Source organism: Sebastes umbrosus, chromosome 2 (assembly GCF_015220745.1).
Source record: "Sebastes umbrosus isolate fSebUmb1 chromosome 2, fSebUmb1.pri, whole genome shotgun sequence".
Lineage (NCBI taxonomy): Eukaryota > Metazoa > Chordata > Actinopteri > Perciformes > Sebastidae > Sebastes > Sebastes umbrosus.
In genome coordinates, this window is record NC_051270.1 from 39,395,146 (window position 1) to 39,421,661 (window position 26,516).

At 41.7% G+C, this 26,516-nt stretch overlaps 1 protein-coding gene and 2 long non-coding RNA genes across 12 annotated transcripts in view; 2 read left to right on the plus strand and 1 right to left on the minus strand.

Moving 5' to 3' along the window:
- LOC119501912 overlaps positions 1 to 19,330 on the minus strand; it is a 21,154-nt gene extending 1,824 nt beyond the window's left edge. Inside the window, exons 1-3 of the long non-coding RNA XR_005209948.1 lie at positions 19,233 to 19,330; positions 7,901 to 7,909; positions 1,257 to 1,263 (exon numbers count right to left, since the gene is read on the minus strand). This is a non-coding gene — a long non-coding RNA (uncharacterized LOC119501912). The remainder of the gene's footprint in view (positions 1 to 1,256; positions 1,264 to 7,900; positions 7,910 to 19,232) is intronic.
- The window catches only part of LOC119501836 (serine/threonine-protein kinase Chk2-like), an 80,714-nt gene continuing 63,140 nt past the window's right edge, over positions 8,943 to 26,516 (plus strand). For 5 of the 10 annotated variants that reach the window (XM_037792497.1, XM_037792513.1, XM_037792532.1 and 2 more), the window contains exons 1-5: positions 8,943 to 9,103; positions 9,237 to 9,463; positions 10,370 to 10,468; positions 10,601 to 10,834; positions 12,641 to 12,796. In XM_037792497.1, the coding sequence (XP_037648425.1) occupies positions 9,250 to 9,463; positions 10,370 to 10,468; positions 10,601 to 10,834; positions 12,641 to 12,796 (703 nt within the window). In that variant the 5' untranslated portion in view covers positions 8,943 to 9,103; positions 9,237 to 9,249. The remainder of the gene's footprint in view (positions 9,104 to 9,236; positions 9,464 to 10,369; positions 10,469 to 10,600; positions 10,835 to 12,640; positions 12,797 to 26,516) is intronic. The other 5 variants (XM_037792524.1, XM_037792577.1, XM_037792505.1 and 2 more) reach the window with 4 other exon arrangements.
- LOC119501908 lies at positions 15,536 to 17,309 on the plus strand. Its single transcript, XR_005209947.1, has 3 exons — positions 15,536 to 15,672; positions 15,784 to 16,053; positions 17,019 to 17,309. It is a non-coding gene; the product is annotated as an uncharacterized LOC119501908 (long non-coding RNA).

The window sequence follows — 26,516 nt, forward strand, 5'->3', positions numbered from 1 at the left end:
AATAAAGTCAAATTTTACTTTAAGGGGAAGAGCACCTAAATGTAATTTCCATGGCCTAGGAAAGTTCATTTGATATGTGAACATGCGCTACTCTCTCTCAAAGCCAGAAATAAGAGAAGTAAGTCTCAAACTTATGTCATAAGGTATAAACTCTGGAGCTGCTCCATAGACAATGACTGGGTAATCTAATCTCTATGAAAAGACTCTGTATTCACATGTAGAAGTCTCAAGTTGCTAGTTGGACTGTAAACAATGAGCAGAAAAGGAAGTCTTGGCCAGATATCCGTTGGCTACACCTGAACCCCAGAAATACTGTATAGCCCCTTGCTCCCAGAGGCTTATCCATCATCGGACCGACTGCTGATAGGTTCCCAGATTGATGAACGGGAGACTGATTTTATGGACCCACAGAATGTTTTTATACCCAAATGAGCTTTATTCTATTGTAGTGTTGTCAGTTGTGAAACAGAAAATGCACCCACATACTCAGAACATCCCCCTGGGTGCTCTCAGTGTCATTTAGAACAATTCATTGTCTATGGAGCAGCTCCACACTTTATATACTAGGACATCACAAATTTGAGTTTTAGCACTCTAGTTTTTGGATTTGGGAGAGAGTTGTTCATGTTTACTGATACTTTTTGTACTGTCTTAGACCATATAGGAATAACATGGATGAATTTTGAAAATGGGCATAGTGACCATCTAAAGGTACAAAGTATGAGTACCAAAAGTGAAAGTATGCATTATGCAGAATGGCCCATTTCAGTAAAATATATATTTGATCATTGAATTATAATTAGTGAGGCTTTAATGTGTCCATCACTTTAATGTCGTAGCTGGTAAAGTTGGGGCTCATTTTTCCCTATATATATATTGCTCGGTAGCATGTGAATTTCGCCAAGGGATCAATAAAGTCGTATCTTTATCCATAATGATACATCATAATGTATTTGTTGATTACAGTTTGTATTATTGATCTGAAGCTGCAAAGTAACTACTAACTGAAGGTATCAAATAAACGTAATGGGTCTCAAACGTGAGATGTAGTGGAGTAGAAGTATGAAGTAGCAGAAAATAAAAAATACTCAAGTGTATTGCAAGTACCTCAAAATTATACTTAAGTACAGCACTTGAGTAAATGTACTTAAATACATTCCACCACTGATCAAATATGACAAAATGAGTCCCCATAAAACGGTTTGTTTGTCTGATTTGTGTCCATGTACATTCTACTAAGTGGTTCTAATCTTGACTCCAGTCCTCAGGACCCACCTGACTGGTTGTATCTGTAGGATGAAACTCAGATTTAACCACTGAGGGCTCTTGATTAGTTGAATCAAGCATATGATTTCCTTTTCTGTACAACAAAAACCTCCTAGATGGTTGATCCTTAGAACTGGAGTTTAGAAACTTTTACGTTAGTAACAACAACGAACCACCTGGGGGAGCTAACTAGCTAGCAACAAAAACAAACCAAAGGTTAAAGGTGCTCTATACAATATCCAGAGCTTTAATATAGCAGCAAACAACTATCATCTACGTAAAGATGGAGAGGAGTAATGGCTACCTGAGCAGAGAATGAAGTCTCTCTCCCCGTGTGTGTTGTAATCTGAGCTTCTCCTCGCTTTGTTGACATAGCTGGGCCGGCCGCATGTGCTTTTAGTGCATGTTAGTGCATGTGAGCGTGCCCCATCGGCTAGCTAGCGGCAGCCGCTCTACCACTGCTCTCATGCGGCGGTTACAGCTGATAACGCCGTCCTGACCGACGGCGCTGTCATGGACGTGTAGCACCCAGCCTCTGGTTTCCCCTCAAGTAAACACGGTTATCTCTGTCAACACTTTCTCTGTTTTTCGCACTGTTTAGCGTTGTTAGCACCGTTAGCTGCGGCTCGTCGTCGCCATGTTGAGTGCCAAGAGATGCTCCCAATCCGGTATTTAAAGCTGCAGTGGGTAGAAATGGAGCAAATATGATTAAAAAAAAGTTGTTTTTATAAAACAGTTGCTATAACGTGACAGTAGTGCATGAGACAGGTAATCTGAAAAAAGTCAGGTGCCTCTCTGTGTCCTCCGGTGCTCCTAACGGCATCTGCAGGATACACAGACCGGAGGAAAACAAGCAGTCAGAGCTGATCTGGGGTCTGCTGTCCATCTGCCGTCTCTGAGCAGCTGTCAATCACTCGCGAACTCCGATCAAACGGTCAAATTAGGCATCGCTGATCAAATATGAATCAATATGCTGTTACTGTAATGCCTATTACTCTCCTCACATGTTTTCAGAAACATCTTGAAGTGTACTGTTTAGCTGTAGAATGAGAAAGGCTGTATTCAAAACCGCCTACTACATACTACTGACGAACGCAGTATACAGTACATACTACATACTGCATCCTGCGTTCCTCAGTAGTATGCAGTATGTGACGGTTAAAGTGATGTATTTAGCAGTATGCTAGACCAGCTCTTAAAGCACTGGACCAAAAAAAGAACTCGTACCAACATTACAATATTATCGTAAAATACAACTTTGATTTAGTTGTTTATGTTCTGTTAGTTTACTTTATAAGATACTGCAGGTTTTAAACTATTTATTCTAACAGCTCATAATGAAGTCAGACAAACAGGATCATCAACGAGGGGAGACGGGAAATATAAAATATTGATCCACAAAATTTACATTACTCAAACTGCTTTTTCAGTTACAGCAACTAAACAGTGGAATGATCTCCTACAGATATTAGAGGAATGTTAAAAAGGGTCATGTTGTCTCAGCAGGAATCTCTCTGCCCCCGTCTTTCCCTCTCCACTCTGCTGCTCTGTGGCCCGTCCTCTCCAGCAAGCTACGCCTGCGGGCGATTGTGGAGCTTTTCAACTCCAAAAAGTCAGATAAAAACATGTTCCTGTTAATTTATAATGAACATCTGTGTTGTGATATTTAAACAAACTATCCGTCAACAAGGAAATAAAAGCCTCTCGTCTACAGACCGGTCTCTAGAGAGCTCCAGCTCATAGCGGTCTGTGAGCGTGACTACCTGGCTGGCTGGCAGCGACTCCGGCAGGCGCTAGCTGGCTGTCACGGCATTTTGTGGAGCTTCTAAAGTCCGACAACGGTGGAACAAATGTTCAATTCGCCATCTAATATCATGAAACTGTCAACATTCAAAATCTACACAGTTGACTTCAGAAGTGAATTTAGTGATGAAATAGCTACAAAAAATGTTAAAAACAAGCCGTTTTTGGCTGCTGTTGTTATAACCGTAGCTTGTAGCGGTCCGGCGCTTTGCATTGTGGGATACAATAGGCGAGGTAGACTGGTCCGATGCAGACTGGAGATTTTTCCGAATCAGTACGACATCCAGGTATTTTTGGCATACTGGAGATTTTGCTTTTGTTCACATACTACATACTAGATTTTGGCCAAATCAGTACGTACTACTAGTATAGTATGAGGTTTCGAATACAGCCAGAGTTGTCAACCGGCAGCCATGTTGAGATCTGTTGAGGAAATATCAAGCACCGCCCACCCGCCGGAGCACATCCAATAGGAATGCTCTCTCTTTTAAATGATGATCGATTTTTTAAAGCCTGAAAACAGAGCTATGAGGAGGTGCAGAAGTCTAGTTTTCTCAATTATTATATTTCTGAATACAATATGCTGAAAGGTTATTATGGAATCTTTGCCCAATGATGGCAAAACCTTTCTGCCTACTATAGATTTAACCACCTTTAAAATGTACTTGTTCAAGGGTCAAGGCAATCATTGTCAAGTCTTCTTTTACGGTTGTGGCTGTCGACCGGTTTTCTCATATTGTTGGCGTAATATAAAGAAGTGTCAGGCTAAAAGCAGTGAGAAGGAGTTGAGGCTCCGTATTAATAGATTTTTTGGCCAAGTGATTATCAAAGTTATCAATTAATGTTCAGTTAATTGAACAACCATACATTACTACAGTGTGCTACAGGGATGACATATGGATCCCTCGACACAAAGCCAATGGGATTGTTCCATTGGGTTTTGGATTATTGCAGAAAATCAACTCTGTGGCAAACACACCTTTATGATACTAGAAGATACCACAAGATAATCTCCACGAATGAACACCACTCTTATGATTTTTGAGGCGTAAATGCAAACGACAGAAGTAAAAAGCTCACATTATGTTAAACGAACTACACCACGGTTGCATGACTTCACGTCACCACCGCTAAAATAAAGGCAGACTAGTGTTTGGCGTGATGGCACTTGGTAGTCTCACTTAGCCACCCGCCTTTTTGAAGACACAAAATGCTACAAAATTCACAAGTGGGGTATTTATTGCTGTATTTTATGTCGTAGGACAAAACGTTAAAATCTCTTCAGCTTGTGTTAAAGGTCCCATATTGTGCTCATTTTCAGGTTCATACTTGTATTTTGGGTTTCTACTAGAACATGTTTACATACTTTAATGTTCAAAAAACATTATTTTCCTCATACTGTCTGTCTGAATATACCTGTATTTTACCCTCTGTCTGAAACGCTTGTTTTAGCGCATTTCAATTGAATGGCAACGGAATTGCGTTGCTAGGAAACAGCTTGGGTCCATGTTTACTTCCTGTCAGCTGATGTCATTCACATACACTGCAACAGGAAATAAACTGGGACACATTAGAATGTTTACGTTTAAAACTGAAATGGTCTCAATATTGTAGATTTGTGACATCACAAATGGACAGAAATCCTGAAAGCTTGTTTCAAACACAGTTTCTGAATACAGGCTGTGTGTTTCTCCATGGATTGAGTGGTTTGATACTTTCACAGTATTTTATATATCACTCAAACCTGTTTTATAATATAAAAGACATGAAAATCTCACGTTTTACATATGGGACCTTTAAAAAACCCATTCAAAAACCCATTGACTTCCAGACGAGGGAACTGGAAGTGCTAAAATGCTAACTCAATTCCAGGTTTTAGGACTCAGTTTCTACAGCAATCTATAGCTCATGTTTGTGCATTATTCTTCTTCTTCTTTTAAGTCACTTCACACAACATCTATTATATATCTTTATCATTTATTGAAATGTACCAGAGGTGGATTGCTAGAACAGTTCTCTACTTGTGCTAAGAGCTTTAAGAGTGAAGACGGGTTGTATGGGAAGAGTTTCTTTGTCTGCAGCCTCGTCACCACCAGTCTGAGCTCTGACATGCAAGGAGGACTGCTCTGACTAATGTCTCACAGTTCACCTGTCCTGACATGTTTGGACATGATGTTTGCTCACTCCTGTAACACCGGAGTGATGGCCCTTCTGGTCTTCTTTCCAGGTGTGGCGTTAGTTCAGAGTCAGATGACTCGTATTGTTTCTGCCTGATAGGTACTGGTGGTACAGACAGCCCGGTTCGGCCTGAGAAACATCCATGTCCTCTGGATCAGACTGGTCAGAAATGTCATACTCTACGAGGTGAAACCCCAGCAGCCAAACTGACTGGGTGAAAGTAACACCTTTGGGCTGGACAAAGGAGCTGTATTCACTGGATCTGGCTCACCTTTATTTGTCACCTTTATCATATCACCAGCACATGAGGCGGGAAGTGACTGCTGCAGTGAAAGATGACAGTCTGGCGAGCCGATTCTTCCACATGCTGCAGTGAAGCCTCGCCAGTCAGCTGTGAGGTACTTGAGGTACCGCACAAAGTACTCCAGAAAGCAGGTTTTCCGTGGAGATGAGAAGTCGAGTAGGATGCTGTGGTCGAAGGAGATGCTCTGACGCAGCAGCAGAAGTGGCAGTGAGGGTTACAGCCAGAGGCGCAGGCTGCCTCCGACAAAGCAAAGTCATCCAAACCCCAGAGCACAGTCTGCAGGGAGAAACAAGCAGTTCAGTTAGCATGACACGACACCTGCCTTCACCTGGACTGCAACCAGCTGATTTCACAGATTTCCGTGGTTACTCTCTCTGGTTGAAGGAGTGTTAAAGTTACCCTTGCCACAACAGCTGGATTCCTCCCCCCGCGATGTCACGGGATCACACATCACAAGCATACACATACAGACGTAGGCAAAATCGTTGGTACCCCTTCCGTTAAAGAAAGAAAAACCAACAATGGTCACTGAAATAACTTGAAACTGTACAAAAGTAATAATAAATGAAAAATTCACTGAAATTAAACTAATGAAAATCAGATATTGTTTTTGAATTATGGTTCAGCAGAATCATTTAAAAAAACAAACTAATGAAACTGGCCTAGACAAAAATGATGGTACCCTTAACTTAATATTTTGTTGCACAACCTTTTGAGGCAATCACTACAATTCAAGTGATTTCTGTAACTCTCAATGAGACTTCTGCACCTGTCGACAGGTATGTTGGCCCACTCCTCGTGAGGAAACTGCTCCAGCTGTCTCAGGTTTGAAGGGTGCCTTCTCCAGACAGCATGTTTCAGCTCCTTCCACAGATGTTCAATAGGATTTAGATCAGGGCTCATAGAAGGCCACTTCAGATAGTCCAATGTTTTGTTCTTAGCCATTCTTGGGTGTTTTTAGCTGTGTTTTGGGTCATTATCCTGTTTGAGGACCCCATGACCTGCAAATGAGACCAAGCTTTCTGACACTGGGCAGCACATTTCGCTCCAGAATGTCTTGATAGTCTTGAGATTTCATTGCACCCTGCACAGATTCAAGACACCCTGTGCCAGATGCAACAAAGCAGCCCCATAACATAACCGAGCCTCCTCCATGTTTCACATTAGGTACAGTGTTCTTTTCTTTGGATGCTTCATTTTTGCGTCTGTGAACATAGAGCTGATGTGACTTGCCAAAAAGCTCCAGTTTTGTCTCATCTGTCCAAAGGACATTCTCCCAGAAGCTTTGTGGCTTGTCAATATGCATTTTGGTAAATTCCAGTCTCGCTTTTTTTTATGATTTGGTGTCCTCACTCGGTTGTCTTCATTAAGTCCACTTTGCTCAAACAGTGACGGATGGTGCGATCTGACACTGATGTACCTTGACCTTGGAGTTCACCTCTAATCTCTTTGGAAGTTGTTTGGGCTCTTTGGTACCATTCGTATTATCCGTTCTCTTCAATATGTCAACAATTTTCTCTTGCGGCCACGTCCAGGGAAGGTAGGCTACCAGTCCCATGGACCTTAACTTCTGAATATGTGCAGCTGTAGTCACAGGAACATCAAGCTGCTTGGAGATGGTTTTATAGCCTTTATTCTTTAACATGCTTTTCCTATAATGTTCTTTCTGATCTCCTGAGACAACTCTCTCCTTAGCTTTCTGTGGTCCATGTTCAGTGTGGTACACACCATGATATCCAAACAGCACAGTGACTACTTTCTCACCCTTTAAATAGGCCAGACCTGACTGATTACAAGTTTGAAGATACCTGTGATGCTATTTACAGGACACACCTTAGTTTAATATGTCCCTATGGTCACATTATTTTACATCTTTTCTAGGGGTACCATCATTTTTTGTCCAGGTCAGTTTCATTAGTTTGTTTTTTAAAATGATCTGTTGAACCACCCATTCAAAACAATGTCCTGATTGTTTCATTAGTTAATTTTCAGTAAATTTTATTTATATTACTTTTGTCAGTTTCAAGTTATTTCGGTGACCATTGTAGGTGTTTTTCTCTCTTTAACGGAAGGGTACCAACAATTTGCCTACGTCCTGTAACCTTACGAGAAATAAGTTGTAAATATTACAAGAATAAAGTCATAACATATACGAGAGAAAAAAGAAAATAACACGTAAAAGTACTACTTGATAATATTATGACTTTATTCCCAGAATCTCAGATTTATTTTTTTTCCTCAGTGTGGCCCTAATACTCCATCGTACCGTCGTACCATAGACCTACAACAATGATAAATAAAAATGAAAATGTAAACAAAAAAACAGTTATTTCCATTTTTAAAAACTACAGGGAGTCACTGGAGAGGAGCTAAAGAGACGCATGAGGCTCCAGAGCCGCAGGTTGCTGACCCCTGGTCTAGTCAGAGAAAAACCATATGGTTCTTCTCTCTGTGCTGCATGAAGTAAAGAGATTTGATACATCACACAGAGTCTGTTATTTCTAAGAGAAATAGCAACTGTCAATATTTTGGAAGAATTGTATCTACACTCCCCATTACATTTGAAAACTAGAATGCACTCGTAGAGCTCATACCTCCGCCAAGGTGCCTGATCACAGCTGGCTGTACCTTGTTATGTCTGTATAACGTTACACTACGTTGTCTCTCATCCCGTCAGCTACTGCTTTTTTCTTTCTCACCGCGGACGGCCAGCAGCTCCCGCCGCACCTCGGAGTCTCGCCACACATCCACATATCACACACACGTATCTCTCTGCTCTCAGAAGGAGGAAAAAGGCGGGGTCATGCGTCATCAACGCGTCATCAGCTACACTGCGAATGTTATACCCTGAGGTCCTTAAAGGTCCCATAACGGCTCATTTTCAGGTTCATACTTGTATTTTGTGTTTCTACTAGAACATGTTTACATGCTGTAATGTTCCTCATACTGTCTGCTTGAATATACCTGTATTAGCCTCTGTCTGAAATGCTCTGTTTTAGTACATTTCAACGGAATTGCGTTGCCTGGCAACAGTTTGGGTCCATGTTTACTTCCTGTCAGCTGATGTCATTAACATACATTGCAACAGGAAATATACTGGGACACATTTAGAATGTGTACGTTTAAAACCGTGTAATGGTCTAAATATTGTATATTTGTGAAATCACAAACGGACAGAATTTTTATAATATAAAAGACATGAAAATTTCACTTTTTACAATATGGGACCGTTAATGAATTCAATATATATTCAATATATACATTTAAATATATACATTCAAATATATACACATACACAACTTATTCTAAACACACTCATTTGCATATTCCGGAAAGAACCTGGCTTTGATGCCCTTATGACATCATAATGACAACATTCCAACACTCCTTAGAAGCTCAGGACACAGACACAGTGACACATTTAGACACACTCAGACACATCTCGTTGCTCTGAGAGTTGTGCTGTTAGAAACTTCTTAGAAACTTTATCATTGACAGACTCAGCAGAGGACACTAACTCTCTCTCTTCTCCAGCTCTTGGAACAAGTTGAGGTAAGTGAAAAATCCAGTCACTCACGTTAATATGACTTATTTAGGAGTAAGCACTAATTCAGAGTTAATACCTGGAAATACATTTAAAAATATATAATTTCCATTTGTTCCGCTGTGTTTTTCTAATTCGTAGAGCTCCGTCAGAAATGAGTTCAGCGCCTGCAATGAATAGGACTAGGAAGACTAGGAGGCTTCAAAGGAGGACCTGTCCTTACACAAAGACTGACTGGCAGCACAGGACAAAGGTCTCAGAAGATGAATACCCAGACACCTCTCTGCACGATGCCCTTGTGAGACTATTGAAGAGGACAGCCAGAGAAGACGAAGCAGGACCGTCCTCTTCAGTGGACGTTCACAGAGGTAAGCTGATCATGTGAAACTGCTGTTGGGAGTGTATACCATCATCATCTACTGAACACCAGGTTCACACAGAGGTGGAAGTTGATAGATAGATAGATAGATAGATAGATAGATAGATAGAATACACTATAAATATGCCAGACTACTACAACTAGCTTAGAAAATATAAAATATGAACATAAAATAACAATATCATACTATATACAATAGCAAAGTGTAAAAAGAAATGATGAGCTATTCCTTTAAAGGTCCCATAACGGCTCATTTTCTGGTTCATACTTGTATTTTGTGTTTCTACTAGAACATGTTTACATGCTGTAATGTTTAAAAAAAACTTTATTTTTCTCACACTGTCTACCTGAATATGCCTGTATTTACCCTCTGTCTGAAACGCTCCGTTTTAGTACATTTCAACGGAATTGCATTGCTAGGCAACAGCTTGGGTCCATGTGTACTTCCTGTCAGCTGGTGTCATTCACATACACTGTAACAGTAAATTAACTGGGACACATTTAGAATGTTTACGTTTAAAACCGTGTAATGGCCTAAATATTGTATATTTGTGACATCACAAATGGACAGAAATCCTAACGGCTTGTTTCAAATGTACAATTTCTGAATACGGGCTTAGTGTATTTCTCTTTATATTGAGCGTTTTGATAGTTTAACAGTATTTATATAGCACTTAAACCTGCTTTATAATATAAAAGACATGTAAATCTCACTTTTTTACTATATGGGACCTTTAACTGAGATGCAGCAGAGCAGAAAAGACTCATATTTGTCATATTGGAAGTCACAGAATGACGGTCTGTGTTGTCATTTAGTTTGGAGGACTTATTGTCCACGTTAGGTCCTGTGACTGTCAACAAACTGATGTTCCTCTATTTTTGTTCTCATCTGTAGAAAACCTCATCTCATCTGCAGAGGACGACAGACGACTGACAGAGACAAAGGACGACAAACTGAACACCGCACAAAATGTGCCCGTACATGTGCAAAGAGGTCAGTAGATAGTGATACATGTCGAGTTTGGCTTTATGTTAAGTGTAAGCACTAATTCATAGTTAATACCTTGAAATACATTTTTAAAAATTACAATTTCAATTTGTTCCACTGTGTTTTTCTAATTCGTAGAGCTCCGTAGCACGTCAGAACCAAGTTCAACGCCTGCAATGGATAGGACTAGGACGACTAGGAGGCTTAAAAGAAGGACCTGTCCTTACACAAAGACTGACTGGCAGCACAGGACAAAGGTCTCTGAAGGTGAACACCCAGACACCTCTCTGCAAGATGTCCTTGTGAGACTATTGAAGAGGACAGCCAGAGAAGATGAAGCAGGACCGTCCTCTTCAGTGGACGTTCACAGAGGTAAGCTGATCATGTGAAACTGCTGTTGGGATCATTATTTACTGAACACCAGGTTCACACAGAGGTGGAAGTTGATATATAGATAGATAGATAGATGGACAGATAGATAGGTAGATAAATAGATAGATAGATAGATAGATAGATGGACAGATAGATAGATAGATAGATGGACAGATAGATAGGTAGATAAATAGATAGATAGATAGATAGATAGATATACAGATAGATAGATAGATAGATAGATAGATATACAGATAGATAGATAGATAGATATACAGATAGATAGATAGATAGATGGACAGATAGATAGGTAGATAGATAGATAGATAGATAGATAGATATACAGATATATAGATAGATAGATAGATAGATAGATAGATAGATGGACAGATAGATAGATAGATAGATAGATAGATATACAGATAGATAGATAGATAGATAGATAGGTGGACAGACATATAGATAGACAGACAGATAGATAGATGGACAGACATATAGATAGATAGATAGATAGATAGATAGATAGATAGATAGATAGATGGACAGACATATAGATAGACAGACAGATAGCTAGATAGATAGATAGATAGATAGATAGATAGATAGATAGATATACAGATAGATAGATAGATAGATAGATAGATATACAGATAGATGGATAGATAGATGGACAGATAGATAGATAGATAGATATACAGATAGATAGATAGATAGATAGATAGATAGATAGATAGATGGACAGATAGATAGATAGATATACAGATAGATAGATAGATAGATAGATAGATAGATAGATGAACAGACATATAGATAGATAGATAGACAGATAGATAGATAGATAGACAGACAGACAGACAGACAGACAGACAGACAGACAGATAGATAGATAGATATATAGACAGATAGATAGATATACAGATAGATAGATAGATAGATAGATAGATAGATAGATAGATAGATAGATAGATAGATGGACAGATAGATAGATAGATAGATGGACAGATAGATAGATAGATAGATATAATGAATATGTTAGAATACACTATAAATATGCCAGACTACTACAACTAGCTTAGAAAATATAAAATATGAACATAGAATAACAATATCATACTATATACAAAAGCAAAGTGGGAAAAGAAATGATGAGCTATTCCTTTAAAGGTCCCATATTGTAAAAAGTGAGATTTTCAGGTCTTTTACATTATAAAGCAGGTTTAAGTGTTATATAAATACTGTTAAACTATCAAAACGCTCAACATAAAGAGAAATACACACAGCCCGTATTCAGAAATTGTGCGTTTGAAACAAGCCGTCAGGATTTCTGTCCATTTGTGATGTCACAAATCTACAATATTGAGACCATTTCAAAGATTTAAACTTAAACATTATAAATGTATCCCAGTTTATTTCAGCTGACAGGAAGTAAACATGGACCGAAACTGTTGCCTAGCAACGCAATTCCGTTGCAATTCCATTGAAATGTACTAAAACGGAGCGTTTCAGACAGAAAGTAATTACAGGTATATTCAGTCTGACAGTACGAGGAAAATAATGTGTTTCTTGAACATTACAGCATGTAGACATGTTCTATTAGAAACACAAAATACAAGTATGAACCTGAAAATGAGCATGATATGGGACCTTTAACTAAGAGAAAGCAGAGCAGAAACAACTCAAATTTGTCATTTTGGAAGTCACAGAATGACGGTCAGTGTTGTCATTTAGTTTGGAGGACTTATTGTCCACGTTAGGTCTTGTGATTGTCAACAAGCTGATGTCCCTCTGTTTTTTTCTCATCTGTAGAGAACCTCATCTCATCTGTGGAGGATGAGAGCAAGAGAGTCGGTAAGAGTATGCTTACCGACTGTGAAGAGAAGAGGAAGCCAGACCTGGACCTGACAGAGACCAGAGATGACAAACTGAGCACCCCACAAAATGTGCCCGCACACGTGCGATTTGGTCAGTAGATAGTGATACATGTCGGGTTTGGCTTTATGTTAAGTGTAAGCACTAATTCAGAGTTAATACCAGGAAATGCATTTTAAAAAATGCCAATTTCTTGTTCCACTGTGTTTTTCTAATTCGTAGAGCTCCCTAGCAAGTCAGAACCAAGTTCAGCGCCTGCAATGGATAGGACTAGGACGACTGGGAGGCCTAAAAGGAAGGCATGTCCTTACACGAAGACCGTCTGGCAGCACAGGACAAAGGTCTCTGAAGGTGAACACCCAGACACCTCTCAGGACGACGTCCGTGTGAGACTATTGAAGAGGACAGCCAGAGAAGACGAAGCAGGACCGTCCTCTTCAGTGGACGTTCACAGAGGTAAGCTGATCATGTGAAACTGCTGTTGGGAGTGTATACCATCATCATCTACTGAACACCAGGTTCACACAGAGGTGGAAGTTGATATATAGATAGATAGATAGATAGATAGATAGAATATGTTAGAATACACTATAAATATGACTACTACAACTAGCTTAGAAAATATAAAATATGAACATAGAATAACAATATCATACTATATACAATAGCAAAGTGGGAAAAGAAATGACGAGCTATTCCTTTAACTGAGAGGCAGCAGAGCAGAAAAGACTCAAATGTGTCATATTGGAAGTCACCGAATGACGGTCTGTGTTGTCATTTAGTTTGGAGGACTTATTGTCCACGTTAGGTCCTGTGACTGTCAACAAGCTGATGTCCCTCTGTTTTTTTTCCCATCTGTAGAAAACCTTATCTCATCTGCAGAGGATGAGAGCAAGAGAGGCGGTAAGAGAGGCGGTAAGAGAGGCGGTAGGAGAAAGAAAAAGAGGAGCCCAGACCTGACAGAGTCCGAGGACGACAAACTGTACACCGCACACAATTTGCCCGTACGTGTGCAAAGAGGTCAGTAGATAGTGATACATGTCGGGTTTGGCTTTATGTTAAGTGTAAAATTCATATTAGAGCTTAAGCAGTGGTGGATTAAAGTATTTATGGGCCTCACCCCCCCCGTCCCCTCGTCCCCCCCAACCTTACTCATCATGCTTTAATGTTACCAGAAAAAAGTCATTTAGTGTCATGTATAAAAGCGTGCTAGGAATATTACACGGCCCACACGTACACAGTCGGGGAACACTGGCGTATACAACCTCATTGAGACAGCCTTTAATCTAAACCTCGACACAACTCGCCCATTTAGGGGTTTTCTTTAGTAGATTCTGGTCACGGTGTTCTTTCAGACCTTGTGCTGTTTGTTTTTGTGCTCCGTGATCATACTATTCTGTCCAGTAGTGACGTATTATTTGAAAACCAAATTGACCTCATGAACCTGGTCACATCATCGGACCAGGCTCATAAGGTCAGCTGATTGGGTACATGTGTCCCTCTTCATTTTTTTTATGTTTCTTGTGGGCCAATAAGGGAAAAGTTTTTTTTATTTTTTAAATAATTTAAATAATCTGGCCCCTGTAAATGGCAGCCTAGGCCAGTCTGTGTATGAATCCACCCCAGAGCTTCAGTAACATGTAGTCAGTGTTCCTCACAACTCTATTAAAACTAAACCTTGTTTGTCTTTTTAGCTGCATTCGAGGACAAATATCAACAGCAAGAGAAGCTCGGCGAAGGAGGGTGTGGATCTGTGTTTGCTGGATATCGCAAAGCAGATAATTTGCCTGTAAGTATTACACACACACGTTTGCACACACATGCACACACACACACACAGTATGGACAGGAAGTGCTAACAAAGTTTGTGTCTCGTAGGTTGCCATCAAATACATCCCGAGCGACAATCAGTGCATCAAACACGTGGTGAGTTAAGATGTGCTGTATTCAACACGGCACTCTCTTATTGGATGTATTCTGGATGAATCCTGCTTCTCTGTGGAGCTTCTCTCACTCATCCTCCTCTTTGTTGTGATGTTTCAGGACGAGCATGGGAATACGCTCTCTGTGGAGGTCGCCATCTTGTTGAAACTGGCGGCCGATACAAGTGGCTCAGCGGCCTCCTCGGCACCTGTGTCCCTACTGGACTGGTACGATCTGGAACAGGAGCTGATCCTGGTGCTGGAGAGACCAGTCCCCTGCATGGACTTGTTCACGTACATCTGGTCAAAGGGAGGCTCCTTAAAAGAGGAAGAGGCCAAGGTAAGCTGCTGGAGGATCTTGTGTGTGTTTTAAACGTTGTACAGGAACAGGAGGGGATTATTTTGACCATCATTTCTAGTCATTATTGTACATTGTACTCACCAAAGTAATCACACTTCCACGTTGGCGTCACGTCTCAGACCCGGAGGTAGCCCGCTGAGTAACAGCCATGAAGAAATGTCAAAGCACCCTCCACTCCGATCCCTCATCTCTCTCTTTTTGTTTCTCAGATCATCCTGAAACAGCTGGTTGATGCATTAATTGATCTTGAGGATAAGAGCATCTTTCACCGGGACATCAAGGTGGAAAATATCTTGATCGAGACCGGCTCGGACGTCCCGCGAGTTCGCCTCATTGACTTTGGACTGAGCTGTTTCGTGAAGAGAGGAGCCAGTTACTGCGACTACTACGGTAAGATGTCTAGCTTCTACTCCTGCTCTTCACTAACTTACCCATCCGTGACTTTTACGTTTAAAGAAAGCTCCTCCTCCTCCTCCTCCTCAACGTCTTATCATTATGTCTGTGTACTCTAGGTACCTTTAATTACATCCCTCCGGAGTGGTACAATACTCACCGCTACAGTGCCGGCCCCACCACAGCGTGGCAGGTTGGAGTGGTCCTGTTTCATACGCTCCACAGGAACGCATTTTTTGAGACCCTCGCGTTCCTTGAAAATGGCGTGACGTTCAACGAGAGGATGTCCAAAGGTAACAAAAACATACACAAACATGTCAACAGAAACTAATCTGTTCATTTTAGTTCACTGATGGATCTCTGTAGCCGTCACCTTCATCTTTCTTCTCCTTCTTTCTCTCCAGATTGCAAGGATTTCTTGCAAATGTGTCTGACTGAAGACCCCGAACAGCGCCTGACCCTGGAGCAGCTCAAGCATCACCCATGGCTCAGATAAACCAACCCGGAATACACACGTCCTCGCCATACGATACTCAAGTCTTCCAAGTACTAATGCTGCTCTATCTTTGACAGGAAGAATGTGAGGAACCGGGGTGGCCAGCCTGTGATAGGCTGGCAAGGTCACCGGCCTGTGATAGGCTGGTGAGGTCACCGGCCTGTGATAGGCTGGCGAGGTCACCGGCCTGTGATGGCCTGGCGACCCGGCCTCCAGCCTCTGATGGCCTGGCGACCAGTCACCAGCCTGTGATGGTCTGGCGACCCGGTCACCAGCCTGTGATGGCCTGGCGACCCGGCCTCCAGCCTCTGATGGCCTGGCGACCAGTCACCAGCCTGTGATGGCCTGGCGACCCGGTCACCAGCCTCTGATGGCCTGGCGACCCGGCCGCCAGCCTCTGATGGCCTGGCGACCAGTCACCAGCCTGTGATGGCCTGGCGACCCGGTCACCAGCCTCTGATGGCCTGGCGACCCGGCCGCCAGCCTCTGATGGCCTGGCGACCAGTCACCAGCCTGTGATGGCCTGGCGACCTGGTCACCAGCCTGTGATGGCCTGGCGACCCGGCCTCCAGCCTCTGATGGCCTGGCGACCAGTCACCAGCCTGTGATGGCCTGGTGACCGGTCACCAGCCTGTGATGGCCTGGCGACCCGGCCGCCAGCCTCTGATGGCCTGGCGACCCGGTCGCCAGCCTGTGATAGGCTGGCGAGGTCACCGGCCTGTGATAGGCTGGCACTACAGGGCCGGCCCCATCACAGCATGGCAGATGGGAGTGGTCCTTTTTCAAATGCTCCACAGGGACGCATTTTTTGAGACCATCGCGTTCCTCGAGAACGGCGTGACGTTCAACTAGAGGATGTCCAAAGGTAACAAAAACATACACAAACATGTCAACAGAAACTAATCTGTTCATTTTAGTTCACATTCTGATGGATCTCTGTAGCCGTCACCTTCATCTTTCTTCTCCTTCTTTCTCTCCAGATTGCAAGTATTTCTTGAAGACCCCGAACAGCACCTGACCCTGGAGCAGCTCAAACATTACCCATTGGCTCAGATAAACCAACCCAGAAACACACACGTCCTCACAATACAATACTCTAGTACTCAAGTCTTCCAAGTACTAATGCTGTGCTCTCTTTGACAGGAAGAACGTGAGGAACCGGAATGGCCAGCCTGTGATAGGCTGGCGCTACAGGGCCAGCCCCATGTGGTTCTGTTTGAACGACGATGGCCTGGCAACCCGGTCAACAGCCTGTGATGGCATGGCGACCCGGTCAACAGCCTGTGATGGCATGGCGACCCGGCCACCAGCCTCTGATGGCCTGGCGACCGGTCACCAGCCTGTGATGGCATGGCGACCCGGCCGCCAGCCTGTGATGGCCTGGCAACCCGGCCGCCAGCCTTTGATGGCCTGGCGACCCGGTCACCAGCCTGTGATGGCCTGGCGATCCGGCCGCCAGCCTCTGATGGCCTGGCGACCGGTCACCAGCCTGTGATGGCCTGGCGACCCGGTCGCCAGCCTGTGATGGCCTGGCGACCCGGTCTCTAGCCTGTGATGGCCTTTGCCCAATGTCAGCTGGGATCGGTTCCAGCCCCCCCGCGACCCTGTGATAGGATAAGCGGTTACAGATGATGGATGGTTATTATTCATTGTTTGCCCTTTTTTTGCAGATCCTGTAACACCCCCAGCCGTTCGAGGAGAGGGGATCTCTCTTTGAATTGCCTTTCCCGAGGTTTCTTCCCATTTTCCATCTGGCCTCAGGATTTTGGAGGAGTTTTTCCTCGTCTTCTTAGAGAGCTTGGGCTGGGCAGGTTCTGCTCATATTCCAATTAGCCATTATTGAATGTGATTTTTAATACTCAGCCATGAAAATAAACTTTAATTAAATTGAAACCCAATTAATTGTTCTTTTCTTTAGACCACAGAGAATCAACATACTGTTTTTTTAACTGCATTTTGAGTTAAAAAAAAAATATGACAAAAAAGTCAAAGTGTATTATGTCATGAAAAACTCAAAAAAAGTCATAGTATGTAGTAGCATAGTATGTCATAACAAATGTCATGAAAAGTCATAGTATAGTATACCATAAAAGGTCATGGACAGACTGCTTATGCCTGGATACAGGAGTCCAATACCTTTATGGTCAGAGACGAGGTCTATCAATGAGAGGGAATTTATATTCAGGCCCAGAGTAAAGACGAGGTCAAGGGCGTGTTCTCGGTTATGAGTTGAACCAGAGATGTGCCGCACCAGGTTGAAAGAATCAGTAATGTTTAGGAATTCAGCGGCACCCTCTAGAAAACAAAATTAAATGAAAAAAATGTCAGATGCCCTTCCTCATTTTCTGAATTGAGGTAACAAATTAACAAATAAATAAAGAAAGAAAGAAATACACTTTTTACCCCTGTAACTATCGTTAGAGTGAACTGACTTGACACTTTTAAACCAACAATACCAGGGACCAATTGTTTATTTAGATTATAATAAATGCAGTTATTTATGAAAAAGAAAAAATCTTTATTTTTGTCTTAAAGCCATTGTGATGTGTGATGCGGTTTCCAAATCTCAATTTCGTCTGGGGCACCCAAAGGGCTACACCAATTTTTAAGTTAAAACAACTACTAAAATGTATACATAGTGCACAATTTCTATGCTGCCCATTGAGCTTAACAATATATGCCATTTAACATTAAATACTTAAGTTTTATTGACATAAACATTATAACACAAATATATGTTTTTATTTCTACTCAAAGATTTTAAGTTACGTAAACAAAGAGATGGAGTTGTACTCAGCCTTTAAATATAATGTTGCTTTGACTAATAGAAAATAATAAGTTGGTAAAAACACAAAATAATTGTGGTAGTTTTATGTTAAGACAGCAAAAAAAATTGTGTCCAGCATAACTCTGCAACTCTTGTTATGTGTTTGTTATGTAAAGTGAACACAAATTTTTCACGTTATTGAACAAGAAAATAACTACATATTTGCAACATCTTTTTTAGTTCATTCAACTATCCAATTATATGCTAAGTGCACAATGTATGTGTTGTTAATTGACCTCTAACTAATTAGGCTATATTGGCTAAAAAATTATGTTAAGCTCACAAGGGATGAGTGTTTGTGTCAAGTGAACATAAAGTTTTGATGTCACTGGCGACCCGGTCACCAGCCTGTGATGGCCTGGCGGCCCGGTCGCTAGCCTGTGATTGCCTGGCGACCCGGTCGCCCTGAACATTTGTGTAGACTTAACAATAACATTTTGTTTCATGGATGGATTGGGGTTTACAGTGTAGGAGAACGCATGAAAAATAACATATCATAGGAAACGTTATATGCGGATATGTTGGGTAACGCAGCGCTGTCTTCTTAGAACTTTAACCCTTTCACGGTGTGTTCTCAGTTCATGAAAGCTAATTGCAACATTTTAGTCGCCTAAAAATGTCTTGTTCGGCATTCGGGATGGACTGTCAAGATGGCGATGGCCAAAGTCAAGGCTTCAAAACCGAAGTCCACAAACCAATGGGTGACATCATGGTGACTACATCCACTTCTTATATACAGTAGAGTCAATGGTTGCAGCCCATTCTCTACGAATCAATCAGGTATACTTGGGGTGAAAATCAGGCTGTAGAGATCTGCTCGTCATAAGTAATCCATTACAGTGAATGCCATGCCAATTAGTTTTTTAATCTTTTATTAGTATTTATTTTGTGAAAATGACATCATTGTATGGTAATACAGCAGATGTGCACCGGTCTGGGTTGGAGGTAATGAGCAAAATTCTTGCTCATTACCACAGACGTGCGCAGAGTAGCTCTGGCTTGGTCATGTATTCAAATGAATACATGGAGAGAGGGCTCGGGGCTCCGGTCTTTTTCTGCTTATAGACAATCACAGTTGGATTACTTGCAACACTTGAACGCAAAAACTCCTCCAACATACGACTAAATATCTTGTTTATCATTGCGTTTAAAAACAACCCATATTTGTGTGTTCTGATTTGGGCCAACATAAGTTAGGAAGGTAACTATGGTTCTGTGAATTCCTGGATAAACAAAGGGGATATGTGTCCGCCCAGGTCGAGATCTTATATTTAGTCACATGCATGACTTGTAGGCTACCTGCACATCCCAGTTATTCATAGTTTTCACGTGACTTCACGGCCCTATGGGAACGCCCACCTGGAGGGCAAAACAAAGCTGCCATCCGCTGTCCGCCAGCGACAGCTCAGCTTTTACAACACTGTTAGTTGTTGTTCAATTTGATGCACAAACCGAAGAGAAGACGAGCCTGGACTGTGTTTCTACAGCACCGTCTCAGAACCAAAACCCAGAGCAGAGGATTGTGGATTTATGCAATTAAATTAGACGTGCCGCCATCCCTGACGAGAGCGGACAACACTGACACTGACTACAACTGAACACCCATGCAACCAACGACTATGACCGAGCTAGCCGTCTCTCCCGTCTCCATGGTCAAACCAGTTCATTTAACCATTCAACCATTTAAATCATTTTGCGAGTGACAGCTAGCTCGACCGCAGTAACCAATGTTAATTTCTTGTCCTTCACCTCACAAACAAAAGGACTAGTGACCCATCCAGATTGAAAGTACAGATAACTGTGACGTTCCACTTTCATCTTGGCGACAGTATAAGGGATGGAGTCTCCACAAGATATAACGTTATGTAGCTAAACATCACCAAAGTACAGCTCCGGGGACGTAGCTGAGACAACTTTTCAACTAGCAAGCTATGCTAGCTAACGCTGTCTGGTTATCAACTCCTTGATCAGAACAGAATATAGTAACTTTCATCACTGCTAATTTTTAGGAAGGCCACCGCAAGAAAACATGTTCTTTGTTTAGATTATCAAACAGACAATGGATCATAGATGTTTGTTACTTGCTGTCAGCGTTAGCTGGTGTAGCTAGCATAATAGCGAGCTAACAAGCCTACATTTTCCCAGTATCAGACAGAATTATACAGTGAAAGCGAGGCTTATGGGAAACCAATCTAAGCACACATTACATAAACAAAGAAGAGGTTTTGTTGCGGTGACGTTTCTAAAATGAGCAGTGGTTAAAGTTATTAGATGCTGTTATGACCAGGGAGTTGATAAGCTAGCGTGCTAGACAGCTGAAAAGTTGTCTACTTCCACTTAAATGATTGAAATACCGCAGCAGGTACTGTATATGGGTCACAGGTGCCTAAGACTTGCAGTTTGTATATATATCTTTGTTTTTCCTTGTTTGAGAGGTGATCTAAACACTTGCTGATTGTAAAAAATAAAGATTTGACAGCCTTGTGCTCTTTCTGGGGGCTTGGTTTTGACCTCCAGGCTATGCGCGAGTCACGTGACTGAAAACTATGAATAGATATCACGTTGTAGCTTACACCCATGATTTACACTCTGGCCCTGTTCAGTCCTGGTATTAATATGCGTCCTCAGTGATCGGATCCCAAGTGGACAGCTCTAAGTACGTCTGTTCACACCTGGCATTATAATGTGTCTCCACATGCGTCTTCAGTGACCACTTGTGATCCGATCTTACTTCCCCGCTCTATATGCAAATAAACACGTAGTAAACACACGGCTAATACAGCAGCCGTTGTGACGTAATATTACATGAATGCCAGTAATAATATCCTACATATCCCTGAATTCTGGTACATTGTATTAACATCAAAATAAAAGGTTGTTGTACCGGCGGTCCCTGTGGACCTGCGGTACAACAGCATGGTACAGCACAGTACAACAGCGCGGTACTACAGCGCAGTACCGCGCTCCAGAGAGCCGGGGAGGACAGAGAACGGGCAGTCGGGTGGTCGGGTGTCAGCTCCGCGCAAATCAGCGGAACAAAAACACCGACACATCACCGACAGTATGATAATTATGCACTTTACGTGCCTAGTCTGATAGTCTGTAGATATGTAGCCTATAAACAAGATATATTTTAATAAAATACATTTGTACCGACAGAATACAGTAAAGCACAGAGGCCGTTTCCATGCTGACAAGCACCCGTGTCTGCCCGTTTATTCACCTGAGGGGCGCGGTTATCCCGCGGAGCCCAGCTGGACATCAGATGATTAGGCGGTCATTAATGTGGCCAGGATGCATTCGCGTACACACTGCTAAAAGAATGTGGTCATATGTGGCCCAGACCACCTCTGAATGTGGTCTGAATGATCCGATCTTAATGTGTCTTGTCACTTGTGATCGGATCACTGAGGACTCATGTTAATACCAGGTGTGAACAGGGCCTCTGTCTCATTCACTCCTGGCTGCCATTGGCAGTAAACAAAGTGGTCGATGATTCCTACCAGTATCACGGGGAGACAGACACAGACCTAATGGTCAGTCAGATGCCGATGGAAGAAAGGCTGAGGCCAGCTTGGATCCAGAAGCCACATTAAGGCGATAAATACATTCTGACTCTGTCTTTTACACCAACCTCCCCGTTTTCACCAGTGATTTCTACCTGGACCATTTACAGCCCCAGCTTTTATTTCATCTCAGTTTAGACTTTTTTTTTTTTTTTCAAACACAAATCATACTTTATCGTTGGATTATTTTAAGGATATGATTAAAATATTATCAGAATTAGAAATACTTTATTCATCTGCGGGGGGAAATTGGGGCGTTACAGTTGCTCTTATATAAACATAAAGAATCAAAGAAAATAGAAATAAAGGAGTACGTAACATGTCAATTACAGTATGTGCACATGCTACAATATAAACACAATATATGTAAAGAAATGTAATTAAGTAATCAGATTATATATACAGTATATATATATATATATACAAAACAATAAAATGCCGAAAATGAAGCAGACAAGACAATTTCTAATGTCTGATATACGGTTTGGCTATAATCCAAATACAGATATCTTTGTGACATGAACAGATACCGATACAGTAGCCTTGCGTTACACCTGAAACTGGAACTGGGCATTCCAGATTGGGAGAAGAACAGTTAAAACCGGATCTGTTGATCACAAAACTGTGTTTGATCTGTTACGTTTGCATTTTGTATGTCGTCCATGGATCGATGTCTCTTCAGTGTTTCCAAGTTTGTTCCAGAATTCGAGTCCATTTCAACAGGATGTGTCATAAAATCAGTTACATGTTTGAATGTTCATACACAATACTCTTAGTGCTGAATTAATCTGGATATTAATCAGTGTTCAGTTTGGCCTGTAACCAGTATTACAGCCAGGGCATGTGAAGTGATATATACATAATATTTGAATCATTTAGATGTCAGATTTTATTTGTGTAGACCAGGGGTCAGCAACCTTTACTATCAAAAGAGCCATTTTAGGCAAAAAAATAATAATAATCTGTCTGGAACCGCAAAACATTTGAGCATTGTGATGAAGGTAACAGTCTAAGTATATAGTATATAAGTCTAATGCAGTGAGGGCTAAAGAGCAAATGTACTACAGAGTATTAGGGCCACATTGAAGGAAAAAACATCAGAGATTTCCTAAATAAAGTCGTAATAATACAAGAATAAAGTCATAACTTTACGAGGCAAAAGTCGTAATATTACAAGAATAAAGTCATAACTTTACAAGATAAAAAAGTCGTAATATTACAAGAATAAAGTCATAACTTCACGAGAAAAAAGAAAATCACGTAAAATTACTACTTTATAATATTATGACTTTATTCTCATAATACTACGACTTTTTTCTAGTAAATCTTTGAATTTATTTTCATAATATTATGAATTTATTTTCGTAATATTATGACTTCTGTCTCGTGATCTCCGGTTTATTTTTTTTTCCTACTGTCGTACCATAGACCTACAACAATGATAAATACAATTTAAATTGTAAATAAAAAACAGTTATTCATTTCCATTTTTAAAAATCCACAGGGAGCCACCGGAGAGGCCAAAATCACCAAATTTGCCTCAAAAATCAAATTTCATGAGGAAGACTTCAGGAAGTACGACTTTTCTTGGAGTCTCATATTGTTATGATCGCGATCTCTTTGATTAAATTCATATTCATTTTTGACACAGATTGTTTTACAGTTTGTTCTCTAATATTTCCAGTAGATGGCAGAGGCGTTTCCATATTTTAGGGCAGCAATCCATCCATTAACACCAAGACAGATTGATGCAGCAAATATAACTTTGTCTAAATAACTAATAATTCCTCCATGGGGTTGATGCCCATCTATCAGAGGTCTCTGTGTATACTGAAAAACATTAATTCCAAATATATGTTATTTTTGCATAAACTGTAGATGTTGTGAAATAAAAAAGCATAATTACCTGAAATTCAGCTACAGTGGGAATCAGCAGCCTAACTATAATTTACCACCATTTTGTGTGTTGGTTTAAACAAAAATTGTACTCAGTATTGAGAAATGGATGTAACCAATAGTAAAACACTGTAACACACTCCGGGTACGAAATGAGTCCTTACCCCAAGTGAAGGAGTTCAAGGGTTCTCGGGGTCTTGTTGGCGAGTGAGGGGACTATGGAATGTGAGATTGGCCGGAGAATCGGAGCAGTGTGGGGGCGGTATTGCATTCGCTTTACCGCACCGTTGTGACGAAAAGAGAGCTGAGCCGGAAGGCAAAGCTCTCGATCTACCGGTCAATCTCCATTCCTACTCTCACCTATGGTCATGAGGGCTGGGTCAGGACCCAAAGAACTAGATCATGGGTACCAGCGGCCGAAATAGGTTTTCTCAGGAGGATGGCTGGCGTCTCCCTTAGAGATAGGGTGAGAAGCTCAGTCATCTGTGAGGGACTCGGAGTAGAGACGCTGGTCCTTTATGTTGAAAGGAGCCAGCTGAGGTGGTTCAGGCATCTAGTTAGGATGCCCCCCTTAGGGAGGTGTTCCAGGCACGACCTGCTGGGAGGAGACCACGGGGAAGACCCAGGACTAGGTGGAGAGATCATATCTCCACACTGGCCTGGGAACGCCTCGGGATCCCCCAGTCAGAGCTGGTTAATGTGGCCCGGGAAAGGGAAGTTTGGGGTCCCCTGCTGGAGCTGTTGCCCCCGAGACCCGACCCCGGATAAGAGGTTGAAGATGAGTGAGTGTGATGAGTGTAACACACAGCTAAATGAATGGTATCAGTAGATGTGTAGTTAGACTGAATAGATTTAAATGAGTTCAATTTGTTTTTCATACTGATTTCATATGCCACACACTATTATCCATGTTGCTAATATTTCATACTTAGTTGACAAAAATAGCAACATTCTGTACATGAACACCTGTAAGTCTCACTTCCAAAATCCAACTCCTCACTGCTGGTTTAACAAACTGAAGGAGACCTCTATCAGAAGCCCCCCCGGCCACAATGACACAAGTGAGCCACTAGAGGGAGGCACAACAAAATGCATGGCGAGTTCCTCACACAGAGGAGATCTGATTCATTTATCAAAAGGATACAAACATCTTGGTATGAACAGTTCCGTTACATGTGTTTGTGGGGGTGGAAGCCTCGCACAGCGTCTGAAGACCAGCCTGGGAGACCACTGAGGGACTACTGAGGTTGCTCACCAGTGTTATCACAGCTCAGTGAGCTGCCCCAAGTAGGTCTACCTGCAGACTCTCAGTGGCTACAGTTAGGCTTAGGGAAAGCTGTATAATATATACAGTACGTTGCATCTTATTTCCAGGTAAGCTAGTCAGAAAGCCTTCAAAGAGTGGTTTAGTTCTGCACAGGACTGCAGAGATAGACATGCTTGCTGTCACTATGTAAACTATTGTTGCTCAAGAAACTGCTCCAATGTTGCTCTTAAAGCCACGTCTCGTTTGCTGTTTCTAATCATGGCAAATACACAGCGTGAATCCTGATTATAAAAAATACTTTGATATTCTATTGGATCAATGGGCCAAGACTTATTTAAGTGGTTAATCTGTTTGTGTGAATAAAGGAGTCTGAGTGGAGACAGTGGTGTAGGGAGTAAATGAGAGTGTAGCAGAGCTATGAAGAAATTTAGATATGAAAATGGATGTCTGCCTCAGAACGCTAGACCAAGACCCCAACGCCCAAGAGATCACTTTGGATAGCAGATTCACTTAAGAGAAGGTTTTGATCCAGAAAAAGGGCATCTCCTAAAGGGATAGTTCAGGTGTTTTGAAGTGGGGTTGTATGAGCTACTTATCCATAGTCAGTGTATTACCTTCAGTAGATGGTGGTTGACACGCCCCCAGTTGGGAGAAACGTACTTTAGACACCTAAAACAAAGGCCCACCTAAAAAAAACAACGGCCATTTAAGTGTACGCTGTATTTACAATATGTTCAGCGCTTTATCTTGCCATCAGACAGCCCTTTCCGATGGGGAACTGAAAGTGAAACTTATCATTGCTCTCTCCAAAGCCTCCAGTCTCTGTTGACAAAAACATTAGAGATACATTTCACTTTCAGCTCGGTTCGCCATCGGAAAATATTCTGAATATAGCGAACAATTAAACTGATATTATTTTTTTTGGGTGAGCCTTAGGTGGCTAAAATAAGCTTTGCAGTACATTGATTTTCTCCCGTGCTGGTACTCCTGTCTGCTTCTCCAAACTGGGGGCGCGCCGACCGTCATCTACTGTAGGTAATACACTGACTATGGAGAAGGACCTCATATAACCCCACTTCAAAAAC